This window comes from Hypanus sabinus, chromosome 7, assembly GCF_030144855.1.
Source record: "Hypanus sabinus isolate sHypSab1 chromosome 7, sHypSab1.hap1, whole genome shotgun sequence".
Lineage (NCBI taxonomy): Eukaryota > Metazoa > Chordata > Chondrichthyes > Myliobatiformes > Dasyatidae > Hypanus > Hypanus sabinus.
In genome coordinates this window covers 3,293,567-3,316,265 of record NC_082712.1, presented here as the reverse complement: position 1 = coordinate 3,316,265, position 22,699 = coordinate 3,293,567, and the positions used below count along the sequence as shown (strand labels likewise).

General features: G+C 44.7%; 1 protein-coding gene across 10 annotated transcripts in view; it reads right to left on the bottom strand.

Annotated features, from left to right (window-relative positions):
* Window positions 1–22,699, bottom strand: part of cplane1 (ciliogenesis and planar polarity effector 1) — a 375,338-nt gene that overhangs the window by 280,000 nt on the left and 72,639 nt on the right. For 9 of the 10 annotated variants that reach the window (XR_009512997.1, XR_009512998.1, XM_059974072.1 and 6 more), the window contains exons 11-15: window positions 19,710–19,844; window positions 18,728–19,440; window positions 17,789–18,000; window positions 12,828–12,908; window positions 12,537–12,686 (exon numbers count right to left, since the gene is read on the bottom strand). Coding sequence is in view for 8 of the 10 variants with exons in the window: in XM_059974072.1 (XP_059830055.1) it covers window positions 12,537–12,686; window positions 12,828–12,908; window positions 17,789–18,000; window positions 18,728–19,440; window positions 19,710–19,844 (1,291 nt within the window). In the remaining 2 variants the exon portion in view is untranslated. The remainder of the gene's footprint in view (window positions 1–12,536; window positions 12,687–12,827; window positions 12,909–17,788; window positions 18,001–18,727; window positions 19,441–19,709; window positions 19,845–22,699) is intronic. The other variant, XM_059974079.1, reaches the window with a different exon arrangement.

The following is a 22,699-nucleotide window of genomic DNA, read 5'->3' as shown; positions in this document are numbered from 1 at the left end:
CCTAATGTCAATCTGTCTCAATTCCTCTGATATCTTATGACCCTGGCCCATCCATACATCTGGGAGATTGCTTGTGTCCTCCCTGGTGAAGACAGATCTAAAGTATGCATTAAATTCTGTTGCCATTTCCCTGTTTCCCATAACAATTTCTCCCAATTCATTCTTCAAGGGGCCAACATTGTTCTTAACTATCTTCTTTCTCTTCACATAGCTAAAAAAGCTTTTGCTATCCCCTTTTATATTCCTGGCTAGACTGAGCTCATACCTGATTTTTTTCTCTCCGTATTGCTTTTTTAGTTAAGATCTGCTGTTCCTTAAAACTTTCCCAATCATCTGTATTCCCACTCATCTTAGCCCTGTCATACTTCTTTTTCTTTAGGGAGCAGAAGTTTAAGGGAAACACGAGGGGGTATTTCTTTACTCAGAGAGTGATAGCTGTGTGGAATGAGCTTCCTGTAGAAGTAGTAGAGGCCAGTTCAGTTGTGTCATTTAAGGTTTAATTGGATAGGTATATGGACAGGAAAGGAGTGGAGGGTTATGGGCTGAGTGTGGGTAGGTGGGACTAGGTGAGATTGAGTTCGGCACGGACTAGGAGGGCCGAGATGGCCTGTTTCCGTGCTGTGATTGTTATATGGTTATGGTTATATGGATTGGGCCGAGCCAGCATGGATTTACCAAGGGTAAATCATGCTTGACTAATCTGTTGGGAGTTTTTCGAGGATGTAAACAGGAAGTTAGATGGGGGAGATCCAGTGGATGTAGTGTACCTCGATTTTCAGAAGGCATTTGATAAGGTCCCACATAGAAGATTGGTGGGTAAAATCAAAGCTCAGGGCATTGGGGGGGGAAGGCATTGACATGGATAGAAAATTGGTTGGCAGATAGAAAGCAAAGGGTAGGGGTGAATGGGTGTTTCTCGGAATGGCAGGTAGTGACTAGTGGGGTGCCACAGGGCTCGGTATTAGGACCACAGCTGTTTACCATTTACGTTAATGATTTGGATGAAGGCATAGAAAACTATATCAGCAAGTTTGCTGACGATACTAAACTGGGTGGCAGAGTGACATGTGATGAGGATGTTAGGAGAATTCAGGGTGACTTGGACAGGCTGGGTGAATGGGCAGATACTTGGCAGATGTCATTCAATGTGAATAAATGTGAAGTTATCCACTTTGGAAGCTGGAACATGAGGGCAGAGTATTGTCTGAACAGTGTCGAGTTAGGTAAGGGAGAAAGAGCAAGGAAATCCTCTTGCATTTGTACAGAGCCCTGGTGAGACCACACCTGGAGTATTGTGTACAGTTTTGGTCTCCAGGGTTAAGGAAGGACATCCTGGCTGTAGAGGAAGTGCAGCGTAGATTCACAAGGTTAATTCCTGGGATGTCTGGACTGTCTTATGCAGAGAGTTAGAGAGACTGGGCTTGTACACGCTGGAATTAAGGAGATTGAGAGGGGATCTGATTGAAACATATAAGATTATTAAGGGATTGGACAAGATAGAGGCAGGAAATATGTTCCAGATGCTGGGAGAGTCCAGTACCAGAGGGCATGGTTTGAGAATAAGGGGTAGGTCATTTAGGACAGAGTTAAGGAAAAACTTCTTCTCCCAGAGAGTTGTGGGGGTGTGGAATGCACTGCCTCAGAAGGTAGTGGAGGCCAATTCTCTGGATGCTTTCAAGAAGGAGCTGGATAGGTATCTTATGGATCGGGGAATCAAGGGATATGGGGACAAGGCAGGAACCGGGTATTGATGGTAATTGATCAGCCATGATCTCAAAATGGCGGTGCAGGCTCGAGGGGCCGAATGGTCTACTTCTGCACCTAATGTCTATTGACAGTCAACACCAGCTTGTCTTCACCTATAACGGACAACACTATATTTGGACAAGGTTGCCTTAGAACCCAGTATACACAGCTGCTGTACAAGATGATTACTGTTGCCAGGCCCTCGCATTATTTTTATGGTTGATGACCTTCATCTGGTCAGGGAGAGTGAGGAAGTGATCGAGTGCAGCTGTGGTCACCCCGGGACCACAGGATACAGAGAAGTGGGTTACAGTCAGGAGAGGGAAGCGAAAGAAGCAGGTGCTAGAGAGTGCCCCAGTGGCTGTCCCCCTTAACAGTAATTATTCCTGCTTGAGTACTGTTCGCGGGGACGACCTGCCTGGGGGAAAAAACAGAGGCCGTGCCTCTGGCACAGAGTCTGTAAACAGAAAATACACCACAGATGCTGTGATCAAAGTAACACGTACAACAAGCTGGATGAACTCAGCAGGTCGGGCAGCATTCGTGGAAATGAGCAGTCAACATTTCGGGCCAAGACCCTTCATCAGGACTGAAGGAGGGGGCGGGGCCCTAGAAAGAAGGTGGAGGGAGGGTGGGAAGGAGAAGGCTGGTAGGTGTCAGGTAAAAAAACCAATCAGAGGAAAGATCAAGGGGTGGGGGAGGAGAAGCAGGAATGGGATAGGCAGGAAAAGTGAAGAAGGAATGTAAGGGGAAAGCAGTTCTGCCTTCTTCATAGTTCTTTCCCCTTACATTCCTTCTTCATCTCTCCTGCCTATCCCCTCCCGGCTTCCCCTCCCCCACCCATTGATCTTCCCTCTGATTGGTTTTCCACCCTCCCCTCACCTTTCTAGGGCCCCCGCCCCCTCCCTCATCAGTCCTGACGAAGGGTCTCGACCCGAAACATTGACTGCTCCTTTCAACGGATGCTGCCCGACCTGCTGAGTTCCTCCAGCTTCATGAACGTGGCACAGAGTCTGGCCCTGTGGCTCAGAAGGGCAGGGAAAGGAAGAGGATGGCAGAAGTGATAGGGGACTCTATAGTTAGGGGGTCAGACAGGCGATTCTGTGGACTCAGGAAAGAAACACGGATGGTAGTTTGCCTCCCAGGTGCCAGAGTCCGGGATGTTTCTGATCACATCCACGATATCTTGAAGTGGGAAGGAGAACAGCAAGAGATCATGGTACATGTTGGTACCAATGACATAGGTAGGAAAAGGGAAAAGGTCATGAAAAAAGACTACAGGGAATTAGGAAAGAAGTTGAGAAGCAGGACCACAAAGGTAGTAATTTTTTGATTACTGCCTGTGCTACGTGACAGTGAGTATTGGAACAGAGTGAGGTGGAGGATAAATGCGTGGCTGCGGGGTTGGAGCAGGGGGCGGGGATTCAGCTTTCTGGATCATTGGGACCTCTTCTGGGGTAGGTGTGACCTGTACAAAAAGGCTGGGTTGCACTTGAATCTGAGGGGGACCAACATTTGGGCGGGAAGGTTTGCTAAGGCTACTGGGGAGAGTTTAAACTAGAATTGCTGGGGGGTGGAAACCAAACTGAAGTGACGGAGGAAAGGGAGTTCGGCTCACAAATAGAGTATGTTTGGAGACAGTGCAAAAGGGAGGATAGGAAGGTGATAGAGAATGGACCAGCACAGTCCAATGGTCTGAGATGTATCTATTTTAATGCAAGGAGTATCATGATTAAAGCGGATGAGCTCAGAGCATGGATCAGCACTTGGAGATACGATGTTCTGGCCATTACAGAGACTTGGATGACTCAGGGGTAGTAATGGTTACTTCAAGTGCCAGGTTTTAAATGTTTCAGAAAGGACAGGGAGGGACGCAAAGGAGGTGGGGGCATGGTACTGTTGATCAGAGATAGTGTCACAGCTGCAGAGAAGGAGGAAGTCATGGAGTTTCTGTGGGTGGAAGTTAGGAATAGGAAGGGGTCAATAATACTACTGGGTGATTTTTATAGACCACCCAATAGTAACAGGGACATCAAGGTGCAGATAGGGAGACAGGTTCTGGAAAGGAGTAATAATAACAGGGTTGTTGTGGTGGGAGATTTTAATTTTCCAAATACTGATGGGCATCTCCCGAGCGTGAGGGGTTTAGATGGGGTGGAGTTTGTTAAGTGTGTTCACAAAGGTTTCTTGACACAATATGTAGATAAGCCTACAAGTGGAGAGGCTGTATTTGAACTGGTATTGGGAAATGAACCTGGTCAGGTCTCTCAGTGGGAGAGCATTTTGGAGATAGTGATCACAATTCTATCTCCTTTACCATAGCATCAAAGAGGGAAAAGAACAGACAAGTTAGGCAAGAGTTTAATTGGAGTAAGGGGAAATATGAGGCTATCAAGCAGGAACTTGGAAGCACAAATTGGAAAACGATATTCTCAGGGAAACATATGGAAGAAAAGTGGCAAATGTTCAGGGGATATTTGCGTGGGGTTCTGAGTAGATACGTTCCAATGAGACACGGAAAAGATGGGACAGTACAAGGTTCGTGGTGCACAAAGTCTGTTGTAAATCAAGTCAAGAAGAAGAGCTTACGAAAGGTTCAAAAAAACTATGTAATGTTAGGAATCTAGAAGATTATAAGGCTAGCAGGAAGGAGCTTAAGAATGAAATTAGGAGAGCCAGAAGGGGCCATGAGAAGGCCTTGGCGGACAGGATTAAGGAAAACCCCATGGCATTCCACAAGTATGTGAAGAGCAAGAGGATAAGACGTGAGCAAATAGGATCAATCAAGTGTGACAGTGAAAAAGTGTGTATGGAACTGGAATAAACAGCTGAGGTACTTAATGAATACTTTGCTTCAGTATTCACTACGGAAAAGCATCTTGGCAAGTGTAGGGATGACCTGCAGTGGACTGAAAAGCTTCAGCATGTTGGTATTGAGGAAGAGGATATGCTGGAGCTTTTGGAAAGCAGCAAGTTGGATAAGTCGCCGGGACCGGACGGCTACTGTGGGAAACGAGGGAGGAGATTGCTCAGCCTCTGGCAATGATCTTTGCATCATCAATGAGGACCGGAGAGGTTCCGGAGGATTGGAGGGTTGCGGATGTTGTTCCCTTATTCAAGAAAGGGAGTAGGAATAGCTCAGGAAATTATAGGCCATTGAGTCTTACTTGATGGAGTTGGTAAGTTGATGGAGATCCTGAGAGGCAGGATTTATGAACATTTGGAGAGGCATAATATGATTAGAAATAGTCAGCGTGGCTTTGTCAAAGGCAGGTCGTGCCTTACGAGCCTGATTGAATTTTTTGAGAATGTGACTAAGCACATTGATGAAGGTAGAGCCATAGATGTAGTGTATATGGATTTTAGCAAGGCACTTGATAAGGTTCCCCATGCAAGGCTTATTGAGAAAGTAAGGAGGCATGGGATCCAAGGGGACATTGCTTTGTGGATCCAGAAATGGCTTGCTCACATAAGGCAAAAAGTGGTTGTAAGAAGGGTCATATTCTGTATGGAGGCCGGTGACCAGTGGTGTGCCACAGGGATCTGTTCTGGGACCCCTACTCTTTGTGATTTTTATAAATGACCTGAATGAGGAAGTGGAGGGATGGGTTAGTAGATTTGCTGATGACACAAAGGTTGAGGGTGTTGTGGATAGTGTGGAGGGCTGACAGAGGTTACAACGGGACATTGATAGGATGCAAGACTGGGCTGAGAAGCGGCAGATGGAGTACAACCCAGATAAGTATGAGGTGGTTCACTTTGGTAGGTCAAATATAATGGCAGAATACAGCATTAAATGTAAGACTCCTGGCAGTGTGGAGGATCAGACGGATTTTGGGGTCCAAGTCCAAAGGACACTCAAAGCTGCTACACAGGTTGACTCTGTGGTTAAGAAGGCATACCATGCATTGGGCTTCATCAATCGTGAGATTGAGTTTAAGAACCGAGAGGTAGTGTTGCAGCTATATAGGAACTTGGTCAGACCCCACTTGGAGTACTGTGTTCAGTTCTGGTCTCCACACTACAGGAAGGACGTGGAAACCATAGAAAGGTTGCAGAGGAGATTTACAAGGATGTTGGCCTGGATTGGGGAGCATGCCTTATGAGAATAGGTTGAGTGAACTCGGCCTTTCCTCCTTGGATCGACAGAGGATAAGAGGTGACCTGACAGAGGTGTACAAGATGAGAGGCATTGATCATGTGGATAGTCAGAGGCTTTTCCCCAGGGCTGAAGTGGCTAGCATGAGAGGGCACCGTTTTAAGGTGCTTGGAAGCAGGTACAGAGATGTCAGGGGTAAATTGTTTACGCAGAGAGTGGTGAGTGTAAGGAATGGGCTGCCGGCAGCGGTGGTGTAGGCGGAAATGATAGGGTCTTTTAAGAGACTCCTGAATGGCTACATGGAGTTTAGAAAAATAGAGGGCTGTGGGTAAAGCTAGGTAGTTCTAAAGTAGGGACATGTTCAGCACAGCTTTGTGGCCGAAGTACCTGTACAGTGCTGTAGATTTTCTATGTTTCTAATATACTGGTGATCTGCTGGTGGCCTTCAAGGCACTGGCAGATTGCCAAAAAGACTCTAACACTGTTAACCACCTATTAGCCCATGGACTCAAAGTCTGCAAGGAGTCACTCAGTCTCTTGGACCCGAAAATAAAAAAAACACTATGCTTTCATTCCTCGGCATGATAAATTACTATCGACTCCTGAATACCCAAGTGCAGACAGCAGTGATGGTTGAATCGGCCACACCAATGATACTGGAGCACTCCTGTTCAGTGTTGACTCCTCGTGTAGTAATGCTGCTCCTCAACTCAACGGTTACACAATGCTTCACAGCAGCAAGGTGAATAGCGTAGAAGGTCATGCAATCTTTAAAACCAAATTTGATTTTTAAGAGCGCCCACCCTTAATCCAGGCACCCTTGTTCCCATTCACAGTGATGCTGAACTTGATTGTGTGTTAACTGTACAAGCCACAACCACCCCTCATCCTAATTTGAGTTTACCCTTTAAATAACCCAGATTTGATTCTTTTTACTGATGGTTCATCATGTAAACAATGATTTTGAGACCCTGGCTAGGTATGCTGTGGTGACTCCTCATGAGGTATTGGAAGTGGGTTCACTCTCTGAAGAAAGCAGCTGAGCTCTTTGGTCTCACCAGTGCTGAGGGTAAAACTGTGTATAGCTACATCGATTCACGATGTGCTTCTGGGGTAGTACATGATTTTGGTACCATATGACAGCAGAGGGGATTGATTACCTCCTTCGGTAAACCTATACAGCATGTTCAACTTATTAAGAATTTGCTACAGGCTATTTATTGCCCCAGCAGATTGCTGTAGGAAAATATGAAGCCCAGACACGAAGCTCCAACCCTGTGGCACAAGGCCCTGCAGCAGATGCAGCTGCTGAATCTGTTGCCCTTTCCAGGGAGGCCATTACCCTTTCAATGAACTTACAACAGTCTACATCTGCACCCCCTACCACAGAGTCCTCACCAGCACATGGACAAGGACGTATTGGAAAAGGAGGGGTACCACATCAAATATGACAACAGTGGTAGCTGAGCAAATGGTTAAAACTTCTGAAATTTGTCAAACAAATAATCGGGGAAAGTCTCCTGCTAAATTTGATCATTTGCGCATCCCAGAGGCACCATTTATAAATCCGCATATGTCATATGCCAGCAAGTGGGGGATATAAATAGTGGACATGATTTCTAAATGGATGGACAGAGGCCTTCCCCACAAGAACAGGCAATAATAGAACAGTAGTTAAGATATTGAAGGAGGAAATTATTGCCTGGTTTCAAATTCCTTGCAAATTTATCAGTGATAGAGGAGCTCATTTTATGGGAAAATTAGCCAAGTCTGGATTTTCATGGGAACGGCACGTACCATATCAGGCCCAATCTTCTGGAATAGTAGAAAGGGCCATTGGAATTTTAAAGACAAATTAACCAAGGTATGTCAAAAAACAGAATTGAAATGACAAGAGGCATTAAACAATTGCTTTGTATGCCCTAAGGAATCATACCAAAGAACTACAGGTGGAAAATACCAGCTAAAGTTCTAGGGAAAGCTGACTGGGTACATAGAACTTGGTGTAAACTACACCACTCCTTTTCCCAAGAATTCCCGAAGGAATAGGAAGAGGAGACTGGGGAAATGTAGCTGTTAATGATATATGGACCAATAGAAACATAGAAGACCTACAGCACAATACAGGCCCTTCAGTCCACAAAGCTGTTCTGAACATGTCCTTCCCATAGAACTACCTAGGCTTACCCATTGCCCTCCATTTTCCTAAGCTCCATGTATCCATCCAGGAGACTCTTAAAAGACCCATCATTTCCACTGCCACCACTGCCGCTGGCAGCCCATTCCACACACTCAACACTCTCCATGTAAAAAAAAACTTACCCCTGACATCTCCTCTGTACCAACTTCCAAACACCTTAAAACTAAGCCCTCTCATGCTAGCCATTTCAGTCCTGGAAAAAAGCCTCTATCTACACCATCAATGCCTCTCATTATCTTGTACACCTCTGTCAGGTCACCTCTCATCCTCCGTTGCTCCAAGGACAAAAGGCCGAGTTCACTCAACCTATTCTCATAAGGCATACTCCCCAAACTTGACAACATCCTTGTAGATCTCCTCTGCACCCTTCCTATGGTTTCCACATCCTTCCTGTAGTGAGGCAACCAGAACTGAGCACAGTACTCCAAGTGAGGCCTGACTAGGGTCCTATATAACTGCAACATTACCTCTCGGTTCTTAAACTCAATCCCATGATCGATGAAGGCCAATGCACCATATACCTTCTTAACCACAGAGTCAACCTGCATAGCAGCTTTGAGTGTCCTATTGACTCGGACCCCAAGATCCCTCTGATTCTCTACACTGCTATATCCTGCCATCATATGTGACCTACCAGAATGAACCACCTCACACTTATCTGGGTTGAACTCCACCTGCCACTTCTCAGCCCAGTTTTGCATCCTATCAATGTCCCGTTGTAAACTCTGACAGCCCTCCACACTCTCTACAGCACCCCCAACATTTGTGTCATCAGCAAATTTACTAACCCATCCCTCCACTTTCTCATCCAGGTCATTTATAAAAATCACAAAGAGTAAGGGTCCCAGAACAGATCCCTGAGGCACACCACTGATCACCAAACTCTTGCAGAATATGACCCATCTACAACCACTCTTTACCTTCTGTGGGAAAGCCAGTTCTGGATCTACAAACCAATGTCTCTTTGGACCCCATGCCTCCTTATTTTCTCAATAAGCCTTGTACAGGGTACCCTATCAAATGCCTTGCTGAAATCCATATACACTACATGTACAGCTCTACCTTCATCCTCAGAAAATTCAATCAGGCTTGTAAGGCACAACCTGCCTTTAATAAAGCCACACTGACTATTCCTAATCATATTATGCCTCTCCAAATGTTCATAAATCCTGCCTCTTAGAATCTTCTCCATCAACTTACCAACCACTATGTATTCTTATTGTACGTACACACACACACACACACACACCTGCCCCCTTGCTTATGAGTATGCTAATCACATTAACTTGTTCAGTTGAATTTGCCGGCTAGAAAATCTTTCACACCTGTGGTCAGTAAGAAATTAACCAGTGATGCAAAGTAAATATTTTACAGGGTTGTATTTCAGCCTGATTATAACAGATCTCATCTGAACATGCGTAAACTGGAAGTTGGAGGTAATTTGGGTAGAGCCCCTAAATGACGGGGAAGAATCAGAACTAAAGGAGGAGGGAGTCCTGTAGGACAAAGCATCTGTGACCAGATGTTAATCACAGGATGGCATAAGGGCACAAATTAAACCACCCTCAATGGTATTTACAACGATTGTGGAAACTCGCTGCAGAAAAATTGGACTGGGGAAGAAATCCATAATTATAGCCCTCCCAAGTGTCAGTGGCCTTTCAGGAAAATCTTTGGTGGGTGGTGGGGAACACAGCTATATTATGGATTATTAAGACCATAAGATATTGGAGCAGAATGAGGCTATTTTAACCATCGAGTCTGCTCCACCATTCAATCATGGCTGAGCCTTTCCTCCCCTCCTCAGCCACATCCCTCAGCCTTCTCTTCACAACCTTTAATGCTATGTCCAAACAAGAAGCTATCAAGCTCTGCCTTAAATACACTCAACAACAAGGCCTCCCCAGCATTCTCCTCGTACCCTTTGATGCTATGGCCAATTAAGAATCTTTCAATCTTTGCCTTAAATACACCCAATGACCTGGCCTCCACAGCTATCTGTGGTAAAAAAAAATTCCACAAATTCACCACCCTCTGGCTAAAGAAATGTCTCCGCATCTGTCTTAAATGGACGCCCCTCTTTCCTGAGGCTGGGTCTTCTTGTACTAGAATCACCCACCGTGGGAAACACCCTTTCCACATCTACTCTGTCTAGGCCTTTCAACATTCAAAAGGTTTCATTGAGATCCCTCTCATCCTTCTATGTTCCAGCGAGTACAGACCCAGAGCCATCAAACATTCCTCATATGATAACCACTTCACTCCTAGAATCATCCTTGTGAACCTCCTCTGAACCCTCCCCAATGTCAGCACATCTTTTCGTAAATGAGCCCAAAATTGTTCACAATACTCAAGGTGAAGCCTCACCAATTCCATATAAAGCCTCAGCATCACAACCCTACTCTTATATTCTAGACCTCTTGAAACTAACATTGCATTTATCTTCCACAGTGAAGATTAATGCAAATTACTCATTCACCATCTCTTTGACTTCTGTTATTATTTATCTGGCCTCATTTTCTAGCTACCTTCCTCAACGTTATCTGCCCCTCCACCAATCTTCGTATGAACTGCAAACTTGACAACAAAAGATTCAAGATTCAGATTCAAAAACTTTATTGTCATTCTAACCATACATCAGCTCTGCAGGGCAGAATGAGACAGTGTTTCCCTGGAGCAGTGCAATCATAACATAACAAACGCAACACTAAATAATAAACATAACAATAAATAGTAAAACACAACAGCCACATGTCAGTTAAAATCTATCCCATCATATAAATCATTCTTATACAGCTGTAACGCATTGTAATGGCCTCTCTGTAAAGTTTCACTGCTAAGGCTAATGAAATGGCTTCTCTGTAATGTTCACTGCTGAGGTAACAGTTTCTCTGTAGCAGCAATGTTTGGGTTATGGCTGGAGACAACGGTACTGTGGGATGCATGTTAGCCAGTCAGGATTTTGTTGCCCTGTCTTGTGAATCTGGCTTCTGCCGGGGAGAGATGAGGAGAGAAGACACGAATGGAGAGAGTTGAGAGATCACCAGACAGGGTGGACTCAGAGCGAGGGTCCGAAGGGCAGTGACAATCGGAGGAGATCAATGGTGAACAATTGACTTATCAGTGAGCTCCAACTTTGTGCAACAGATTGTTTCATAAGATTGGGTCCTTTTTTTCCTTATTTTCCCCGTTTCTTTACCAACCATATAGACAAAGTAAGAGTTATAAAGCTTAATCGTTTAATCACATATTGTGTACTGTTTGTTATTTTCGGTACTGATTTGTAACTGACACATCGTGCAGCATCCACCCAAACGAGATTTCTTAAGTTTGACCGGGCCAGAGGTTATCACCCCCTATATTAAGCTGCTAGCCAAAGCGAGAGTTACACAGCATAAAAACTAATCCCAACACTGAACCCTGCGAAACACCACTAGTTAATAGCAGCCAAGCAAAAACGGATCCTTTTATTCCCACTCGCTGCCTCCTACCAATCAGCCAAATGCTCTAACCATGCCGGTAGCTCTCCTATAATACAATGGGCTCTTAACTTGGTAAGCAGCCTCAGGTGTGACACCTTGTAGAAGTCTTTCTGAATGTCAAAATATACAACACCACTGCATCCCCTTTACCTATCCTACCTGTAATTTCCTCAAAGAATTTCAGCAGGTTTGTCAGGCAAGATTTTCCCTTAAGGAAACTAGTTTGACCTGTGACACCAAGTACTCCATAACCTCATCCTTAACCATTGATTCCAACATCTTCCCAACCACTGAGGTCAGGTTAACTGGTCTATAATTGCTTTCTGCTGCCTTCCTCGTTTCTTAAAGAGTGGAGTAACCTTTGCAATTTTCCATTCCTTGGCAGAGTCCAATGATTTTTGAAAGATCATTACTAATGCCTCTACAATCTCTACCACTATCTCTTTCAGAACCCTAGGGTGCAATTCATCTGATCCGGGTGACCTATGTACCCTTAAGTTTTTCAGCTCTATGAGCACCTTCTCCCTTGTAATGGTAAGTGTACATTTCTCAGTCCAAAATATACATACTAACTGTCCCCACGTATACTAATTGACCCAAAGTGTACACACTGACAGTCCCTAATATCCACACTACCTGTCCCAAGGTATACTCACTAACTGACCCAAAGTGTACATTCTAAATTTTCCAAAGTATTCACAACGTACACACTACAGTTCCAGTGTACCCAGTGTCCTGAAGTGTACATACAAACTGCTCCAAAGATCACATACTAACTGTCCCAAAGGTACAGACTAAACCACCCAGTGTACACCCAAAGAATATACACTGTACCGAGGCATATACTTTATATGTCCCACGTGTTAAACTGAAAACATCAACTTCCCCAGTGAACGCACTAACTGACCCCCTATATACATTAAATGTGCTGACTATAAAGTCCCAGTACATCCCCACACACTCTAGACCATCATAACCACCACTGTAATGGGGGTTATTTGTTTCTCACCTGGGGAGACACTTGTCTGCTCTGCACTCAGCATGTGCCTCAGAAGCTGTTCGCAGAGGTCTTGGGCAGCACTCAGGTTGTACAGGTACAGGTGAGTGTAGAGAATGGCCAGACTGTATCTAGTCTGTAGGTAGACCAGTCTCTTTCCTCCTGCAACCAGAAAAGACTGGTGATAGTCCACTGCTAAGGGCATAGAACAAGACAGGAAGTAAGATGGAGAAGAGGAAGATGAGGACAGGAGACAAGGAATGAGGTTTCCAGAGAGGACTGTGCCAGAAATGCACCTCTTACCACTGCCTATCTCCTCCTGCATGGCGGTCTTCCAGATGTGCACAGACTCCAGGTAGGAACCCAAAAGGAAATGCTCCTCACCTGCAAAGAAAGGAGCTGTTTTGAGAAGCCATTCTTGGTTGCCTGTTTTAAGACTGGGCAGAAAGATCTACGGGTTGCAGCTTCCACCAGGAGAGAAACAGCAATCTTTCATGATCTTTTGTTGATTTTATTTCCACTGCGAGGTGCTGTGGACATTTGTGATATGTAAAACACCACACAAACCAAAAGTGACATGTTGCACCTGAACTGGAGGGAAACCAATATTCTGGCTGTGAGGTTTGCTAATGCTACTCCCAAGTAGCATTAGCAAACCTCACAGCCAGGTGATGAACTTAAGAGTACGGATCAATACGTGGAACTACAATCTTGTAGCCACTACTGAAACTTGGTTGAGAGGGGCAGAAATGGATGATTAATGTGCCAAGTTTTTGAAGTTTCAGAAAAGATGGAGGAGGAAAAAGAGGGGGAGTCAGAGTTGCTCCACTAATAAGGAACAATATCACAACTGCACTCAGGAGACATAATGGAGGACTCAGACACTGAGTCCATTTGGGTGGAACTTGGGAATACAAAGAGTGGAATCACACTGATGGGATTGTACTACAGACCCCCAAATAGCCACCGGGACATTGCATATCCACCAGGAAATGTGTAAAAGTAATGGGTTGTCATGGGGGATTTCACCTTCCCTAATATAAACTAAGACCTTCTTAGTGTCAGGGGTTTACTTGTTAAGTATATCCAGGAAGGTTTCTTAAATCAGTATGTGGACGGTCCAGTGAGAGAAGGGTCTGTACTGGTCCTGCTGTTGGGTAATGAGCCTGGCCAGGTGACTGACCTTTCAGTAGATGAACAGTTAATGAGTGTCCACAATTCCTTATATTTCAGGATAGCTATAGATAAGGATAGTATGGTCCTTGTGAGAGCATTTTAAATTGGAGTAGGGACAAATATACAAGGGAATTAGGCAGGAACTAACAAGCATTAACTGGGAACACCTTTTCTCTGGCAAGTCCACATCAGACATGTGGAGGATGTTTAAAGATCAATTGAACAGAGTACAGGAAAGGTATGTTCCTGTTAGAAGGAAGGAGGGGGATTGAAAGATAAGAGAACCTTGGATGTCCAGAGAGGTGATGAATTTAGTCAAGAAAAAGGCAACGTATGCAAAGCTTCCGACGTCAGAATCAAATGAAGCACATGAGGAGTATAAAGAATCCAGAAAAGAACTAAAGAAGGGAATTAGGAAAGTCAGGAGGGGGTATGAAAAGTCCTTGGCAAATAGGATTAAGGTGAACCCACGGCATTCTATAAATACATCAAGAGTAAAAGAAATTCAAGGGAGAGGGTGGGACTTCTCAAGGATATAGAGGGGAACATTTGCTGGGATGCAGAGAATGTGAGTGAGGTTCTTAATGAGTATTTTGCTTCAGAATTTACCAAGGAAGAGGACATGGAGGACAAAATCAGTGCAGAGCGTATAGATATAAGTTAGGGCATTTAATGGTCAAGGAGAAGGAAACGTTCAGCCACCGAAGGAGTACAAGTCCATACAATTCCCCAGGGCCTGATGGAACTTACCCTAGGTCATTGAAGGAGGCAACAGACAAGATTGCTTGGCCAGTATCTTTGTGTCCTCTCCAGCCACAAGCGAGGTCCTGGAGGACTGACGAGTAGTTAATGTTGTACCTCTATTTAAGAGGGAAACAAGGGAAAATCCTGGGAACTATAAATCAGTGTAGGGAAATTGCTGGTGAAAACTCTTGGAGATAGGATATATGAGCATTTGGAAATTCATGGCCTAATTAGGGAGAGCCAGCGTGGCTTTGTGCATGGCAGGTTGTGCCTTACCAAATTGATTGAGATTTTTGACAAGGTGACAAGAGGATTTATTGAGGGTAGGGCAGTGGATGTTGTCTAAATGGATTTTAGTAAAGCATTTCACAAAGTCTCTCATGGGAAGTTGATCCAGAAGATTAAGATGTATGAGATCCAGAGAAAAATTGCTTTTTGGATTCAGAAACGGCTTGCACACGGAAGACAGAGTTGAAAGGACGATTTGAGTAGGAGTCTGTAATTAGACAATAGACAGTAGGTGCAGGAGTAGGCCATTTGGCCCTTCTAGCCAGCACCGCCATTCACTGTGATCATGGCTGATCATACACAATCAGCACCCTGTTCCTGCCCTCTCCCCATATCCCTTGACCCCGCTATCTATAAGAGCTCTATCTAACTCTCTCTTGAATGCATCCAGAGACTTGGCCTCCACTGTCTTCTGGGGCAGAGCATTCCACATATCCACCCTCTCTGGGTGAAAAAGTTTTTCCGCATCTCTGTTCTAAATGGCCTACCCCTTATTCTTAAACTGTGAGCCTCTAATTCTGGACTCACCCATCAGCGGGAACATGCTTCCTGCCTCCAGTGTGTCCAATCCTTTAATAATCTTATATGTTTCAATCAGATCCCCTCTCATCCTTCTAAATTCCAGTGTATACAAGCCCAGTCGCTCCAATCTTTCAACATACGATAGTCCCACCATTCCAGGAATTAACCTTGTGAACCTACGCTGCACTCCCTCAATAGCAAGAATGTCCTTCCTCAAATTTGGAGACCAAAACTGCACACAATACTCCAGGTGGGGTCTCACCAGGGCCCTGTACAGCTGCAGAAGGACCTCTTTACTCCTATACTCAATTCCTCTTGTTATAAAGGCCAGCATGCCATTAGCTTTCTTCACTGCCTGCTGTACCTAAATGCTTGCTTTCATTGACTGATGTACAAGAACACCTAGATCTCGTTGTACTTCCCCTTTTCCTAACTTGACTCCATTTAAATAGTAATCTGCCTTCCTGTTCTTGCCACCAAAGTGGATAACCTCACATTTATCCACATTAAACTGCATCTGCCATAAATCTGCCAACTCACCTAGCCCGTCCAAGTCACCCTGCATTCTCATAACATCCTCCTGACATTTCACACTGCCACCCAGCTTTGTGTCATCGGCAAATTTGCTAATGTTACTTTTAATCCCTTCATCTCTTCATTAGCGGAGTTCCACAGGGATCTGTGCTGGGACCTTTGCTGTTTGTAATGTATATCACATATATGGCTGAAAACGTAGATGGGTGGTTTCATAAATTTGTGGATGATATGAAAATTGATGGAGTTGTGGATAGTGTATAAGACTGGCAAAGAATACAGCACAACATAGATCAGTTGCAGATATGGACTGAGAAATGGCAGATGGAGTTTAACCCAGATAAATGTGAATTTTGCATCTTGGTAGGGCAAATGCAGGGAGACAGTACACTGTTAAGGGCAAGGTCTTGGGATCCAAGTACAATGCTCCTTGAAAGTGGCTACACAGGTCAATGAGGCGGTTAAGAAGGCTTGTGGAATGCTTGCTTCCATTAGTTGAGGCACTGAGTTCAAAAGTCAGAAGATTAGGGTTGTTCCTAATGCAACTTTTTAAAAACTCTAGATAGGCCATATTTGGAGTTTTGCGTACACTTCAGATTGTGTGGAACCTAGGTCACCACTAACACTGATAGGGCTGACAGTTCTCACTACATGATGGCTAAGATTGTGCTAGAGAGAGTGTACAGGAGATTGCTTGGATTGGAGTTTAGTTATAAGCAAAGATTGGGGTTTAAGTGGCAGTTAGTGCAAAGCTTTACAGCACCAGCAAGAAGATCGGAACTCGATTCAAACCTCAGCAATTATATACTTTCTCCCCATGGCTTTCCTCCAGATGCTCCGGTTTCCTCCCACACTCCAAAGTGATATATGGGTCAGGATCAGTACATTGTGAGCATGCTATGTTGGTGCTAAAAGTTTGGTGACATTTGCAGGCTACCCCCAACACACCCTCACTGATTTGATTTGATGAAAACGACACATTTCACTGTATGATTTGATGTGTATTGACAAATAAAGTGAGGAATGTTATTTTATGTAACAGTGCTGTCAGGGGTGGTAGTAGAAACAAACACATTTTGGGTATAGGTTTAAACTCAGGGACAAGAGATTTAAAGTGATCTGAAGAATATTTTTAAGTTGCATACACTGTCTGAGGTGATGGTAGAGGCAGGTGCATTCAGGGTATCAGAATCAGAAACAGGTTTATTATCACCAGCATGTGACGTGAAATTTGTTAACTTAGCAGCAGCAGTTCAACGCAATACATAATATAGAAGAGTCAAAAAATAAGGAAAATAGAAATAATGATAATAAATAAGTTAATTACAGTATATGTATATTGAACAGATTAAAAAATGTGCAAAAAACAGAAAAACTGTATATTAAAAAAAGTGAGATAATGTCCAAGGGTTCAGTGTCCATTTAGTAATTGGATGGCATGGGGGAAGATGCTGCTCCTGCATCGCTGAGTGTGTTCCTACAGGCTTCTGTACCTCCTACCCGATGGTAACAGTGAGATAAGGGCATGCCCTGTGTGCTGGAGATCCTTAATAATGGACACTGCCTTTCTGAGACACCGCTCCCTAAAGATGTCCTGGGTACTTTATAGGCTAGTACCCAAGATGGAGCTGACTACATTTACAACTCTTTGCAGCTTCTTTCAGTCCTGTGGAGTAGCCCCTCCATACCAGACAGTGATGCAGCCTGTCAGAATGCTCTCCATGGTACAATTATACAGGTTTCAACTCAGGAATAAGAGATTTAAAGGGATCTGAGGAATATTTGGGGTGGTGGTAGAAGCAGATACAGTGAGCTTAACTGCTCACCTGGACTCTGTGCTATCCCACATGTTTGATGCTGACCAGGATCTGACCCACATCTCCTAGTGGAATGATCCTGTTCTCCATCTGTCCAATTCTGACCTGACCAGCTGAGAGTCATCAGTATTTATTATCATTAGTTTTTATTTTCCTGCTCTGGATGTTCAAGAATTCCCTTACCCATGAATGGTTTGAGTTGCCGCTGTGTTCCCAGTCTCTCTCCCATTGTCTGCATGGCAGCCTGAGCCTGGGAAAGGACTGATGTTAGGATATCCAATTCACGATTAAGTTTCTTCCTGGTGCTGCCTCTGTTTGACTGTCTCTGGAGTTTCCGGAGATGGGAATGATGTTGCAACACATGTTGGTACAAGAGTCGCCAGATAAAAGCTAGCCTGCACCAGCCAGACACAAAATGGTTACAGGAACGTTAAAAAGACACTCTCAACTTCATCCCGAAACTGTCCCTCAGTAAACCATTCCCCACTCTACCTCCCTGTCCATCACCAAACCATTCCCCACTCTGCCTCCCTGTCCATCACCAAACCATTCCCCACTCTGCCTCCCTGTCCATCACCAAACCATTCCCCAATCTGTCTCCCTGTCCATCACCAAACCATACCCCAATCTGTCTCTCTGTCCATCACCAAACCATTCCCCAATCTGTCTCTCTGTCCATCACCAAACCATTCCCCAATCTGTCTCTCTGTCCATCACCAAACCATTCCCCAATCTGTCTCTCTGTCCATCACCAAACCTTCGCCACTGCAATCTATACCATTCATAAATAATATTGCAGTATTGCTGACCTTCAGGCTTTACCAGTAAGGAGGACAAGGAGAGTAGATACACAGGAGAATCACCTCCATCAGTTTCCCTCTGAATACTGACCTGAAGATATAATCACTATTGTTACAGATTCAGATCAAGGAAGACCCATCCAGTAGTCCTGTGGGAAACCTTCACCAGAAGGTTGCATCAAACACCATCTCCTCAAGGACTAGGATGGCCACATTCCATAGACAGATTCAAACCTTCTCATAATCCCAGATTACTGCCTCTCATCAAATCATTTCCAAACAGTATATCCATGAGTACTCCTGTGACAATTACTGTTCTTACCTGTGTGATGGTGCCTGGGCAGTTTGCATGGTCTGAAAAGGCAGCTCTGTTAGTGTGAGATTGCAAAGCTTGTTCTCAGGATCTGCTGCTCGGAGGGAGGTGGACACAGCATTCTGGGAGCGTTGTGTGTTCTCAGCCTGCAGAGAATACACTGCATTTAGATGGAGAGAAGACAGCTTGAGCACCAGAAGGCTGCTCAGGAGTGACTGTGAGGAGGGTGACACTCCCAACTTTCCTGAGAGGATTAATTTCACAATGCCGGATGAGAGGCTCACCACGTGAGCAAGGCAATGTTTGTGTACCGAGTCCCAGTACTGCACAGTCAGGCAATACTGCAGCAGCTGCAGGGTCCGGTAAATGCCAGAGCTTCTTCTCAGGGCTTTGCTCACCAGTTTACCCTTCACATTTACCACTGAGCTCGGCACAGAGGCCGGGACAAATGGAAGCAGGCGGGCAAACTGCAATATGGCACGGACTGTGTACTGCATGAGCAGGTGCCTGCCCTCAACCTCTTTCATGGACATCCCCAAACTCCAGGCCAGCAACAGGCTGTTCTGAACCTGTCCCAGCTTGGCCTCCAGCTGGTTGGCCTGTTCACCCTGCTTGGCATGGAGGGTGTCAAACATGGAGGCAAATTCCAGGTGGCCCTGGTCCATCATGCTGTGAGCCCTGGGGCATGGAGCATCATCTTCAGATTCATCACCTTCCTCAGCCTGAAGATGCAATGAGAAGCAGTAAAGATAAATATCAAAACATACCGTGAAATGCATTTCATGACTCTATCTCTCCCCCACTTTACTCTCTTATTGCTCCATCTCTTTCATCTTCCTCCCTCCATCTCTCCCCCTCTCTTTCTCTCTCCCCTCACTAACTTTCCCTCTCCCTCATCATGGTGAGGAATATATCATACTTTATAAAACAACAATATGTAGAAGATCAACATAAGACAATGAACATGGTGTCAACTTCAGCAAAGCTGTACCTCATCGTCTTCTGATTTTCGGTCCTTTAAGAATGGAGGGGGTGTCCACGTTCCAGGATCCTGTGTTCCCCATCCCTGTAGGACACTTCTGCTCAGGGAAGTCATGAGTGGTATCCGGCGCTTCGGGTCTGCCCCCTACAACAGAACAGCCGGTGTTATCGAGGACAGTGGGATAGGAGGCTGCAGACACACACACACACACACGAGCTGGAACTGAGTGGGTAAGGTAGCATCTGTGTTGAAAAATTGGCATTCGATGATTCGGGTGGAGACTCTTCATCAGGACTGGAAAGGAAGATAGGCGATAGCCAGCTGACATTTTGGAGCAAAACCCTTCAGGAGGAAGAGGGGAAATAGCTGGTATGAAAATGGACAGTCAACGTTTCAGATTGAGTCCCTTCATCAGGACTGAAAAGGAACAGGGGAGTTAACCAATATAAAAAGGGTGGGAGGGACTAGATGGAGCAAGAGTTGACAGGTAAGGGGGTGATAGGTAGATGACAGAAGGGGAGAGCAGGTATGATGCAAGAAGCTGGGAAGGGATTGGTAGAAATGGCAAAGGACTGAAAATGATGAACTCTGACAGGAGAGGATAGTGGATCATGGACAAAAGGGAAAGAGCTGGGGAGGGGAACCAGAAGGGGGAATGTGATGGCAGATGGTGCTCGCAGGGTGGAGTAATGGTGACCAATGTTACTAAATCCTCTGTGAGCAGATCAATATCACCTGGGGAACCCGGACTGTTTTGTCTTCTTGCCCAAGAAGGAATGGAATCGCCATAGAGAGAGTACAGTGAAGATTCTGGGATGGAAAGCTTGTCTAAGGAGGAAAGATTGAGTGGACTGTGACTGTATATACTCAAGAGTTTAGAGGAATGAGAGGAGCTCTCATAGAATAAGGAATTTAAGGTGGAGGGTTATATGGGAGGCAGGGTTTGAAGGTCGGCACAACATTGTGGGCCGAAGGGCCTGTAATGTGCTGTACTATTCTATGTTCTATGAAACACATAGAACACACACTATGACTCTGTGGCCATTTCAGAGAGATGGCTGTCACAAGGGCAGAACAGGCTGCTGAAGCGTTCAATGTTCCATAAAGGACAAGGAGGGAGATGAAAGATTGGAGAAGTGGCACTGCTAATCAGGGAGAGTATCATAGCTGCAGAAAGAGAGGACACCCTGGAGAGAATTCTACTGAGTCAGTATCGATAGAAGTCAGAAACAGGGAGGGAAGGATCACATATAGGCTTGCTGAATGGACCAAATGGTCTACTGCAGCCCTCTTTCTGGGATGGTTCCTCCTTTCTGTCTCATGAACACCTGCAACCAAGAATGAACATCTGAAAATCTGAAATACACACATTAAGTGCTGGCATAGTCAGCATCACAGCAACATCTGTGTTAATGTTTGAGAAAAGACTTTTTCTGCTTTTATTCCAAATGTTTATGACCATAAGCCCATAAGATATAGGACCAGAATAGGCCATTCGGCCTATTGAGTCTCCTCTGCTATTTTATCATGGCTCATCCAATTTTCCTCCCAACTCCAAACAGCTGCCATTACACCACAAGACACAGGAGCAGACTTAGGCCATCTGGCCCAACGAGTCTACTCTGCCATTCAATCATGGCTGATCTTTTTTCTTCTCCTCCTCAACCCCAGTTCCCAGCCTTCTCCCCATAACTTTGATGAAATGTCTAATCAAGAACCTATCAATTCTGCCTTAAATTCAACTGACCTGGCCTTGACAGCTGCATGTGGCAAAAATTCCACAAATTCACCGTCCTTTGGCTAAAGAAATTTCTCCACGTTACTACTTTGAAAGGGCGCCCCCCTATCCTGCGGCTGTGCCCTCTTGTCCCAGACTCTCCCGACATAGGAAACATTCTTTCCATAAGACGATAAGATATAGGAGCAGGAGAAATGGTCCCAACACAGACCCCTGCGGAACACCACTCGTCACTGGCAGCGAGCCAGAAAAGGATCCTTTTACTCCCATTCACTGCCTCCTACCTATCAGCCAGTGCTCTAACCATGTCGGTAACTTTCCTGTAATATCATGTGCTCGTAACTTGGTAAGCAGCCTCATGTGTGGCATCTTGTCAAAGGCCTTCTGAAAGTCCAAAAATACAACATCCACTGCATCCCCTTTATCTATCCTACTTGTAATCTCCTCAAGGAATTCCAACAGGTTTGTCAGGCAGGATTTTCCCTGACTTTGTTCTATCTTGTCCTGTGTCACCAAGTACTCCATAACTCATCCTTGACGATTGACTCTAATATCTTCCCAACCACGGAGGTCAGGCTAACTGGTCTATAATTTCCTTTCTGCTGCCTTCCTCCTTTCTTCAAGAGTGGAGTGACATTTGCAATTTTCCAGTCATCCAGCACAATACCAGAGTTCAATGATCTTTGAAAGATCATTTCTAATGCCACCACAATCTCTAACACAACCTCTTTCAAAACCCTAGGGTGTAGTTCCTCTGGTCCAGGTGACTTGTGTACCTTTAGGTCTTTCAGCTTTTTGAGCACCTTCTCTCTCGTAATAGTAACTGGACCCACTTCTCTTCCTTCATACACTAGTTAATGTCTTCCACAGTGAAGACTGATGCAAAATGCTCAGTTAGTTCATCAACCTTCTCTGTGTCCCTCATTATTATTTCTCCCACCTCATTTTCTAGCGGTCCTATATCCACTCTCATTTCTCTTTTATTTTTGAAAATAAACTTTTACTATCCACTTTGATATTATTTGCTAGCTTGCTTTCATATTTCATCTTTTCCCTTCTAATGATTTTTTTCATTGCTCTCTACAGGTTTTTTAAAATTTCCCAATCCTCTATCATCCCACTAATTTTTGCTTTGTTGTATGCCCTTTACTTTGCTTTTACAATAGCTTTGATTTACCTTGTCAGCATGGTTTGTACAGTTTTACCATTTGAGCATTTCTTCACTATTGGAATACATCTATCCTGCACCTCCCTCATTTTT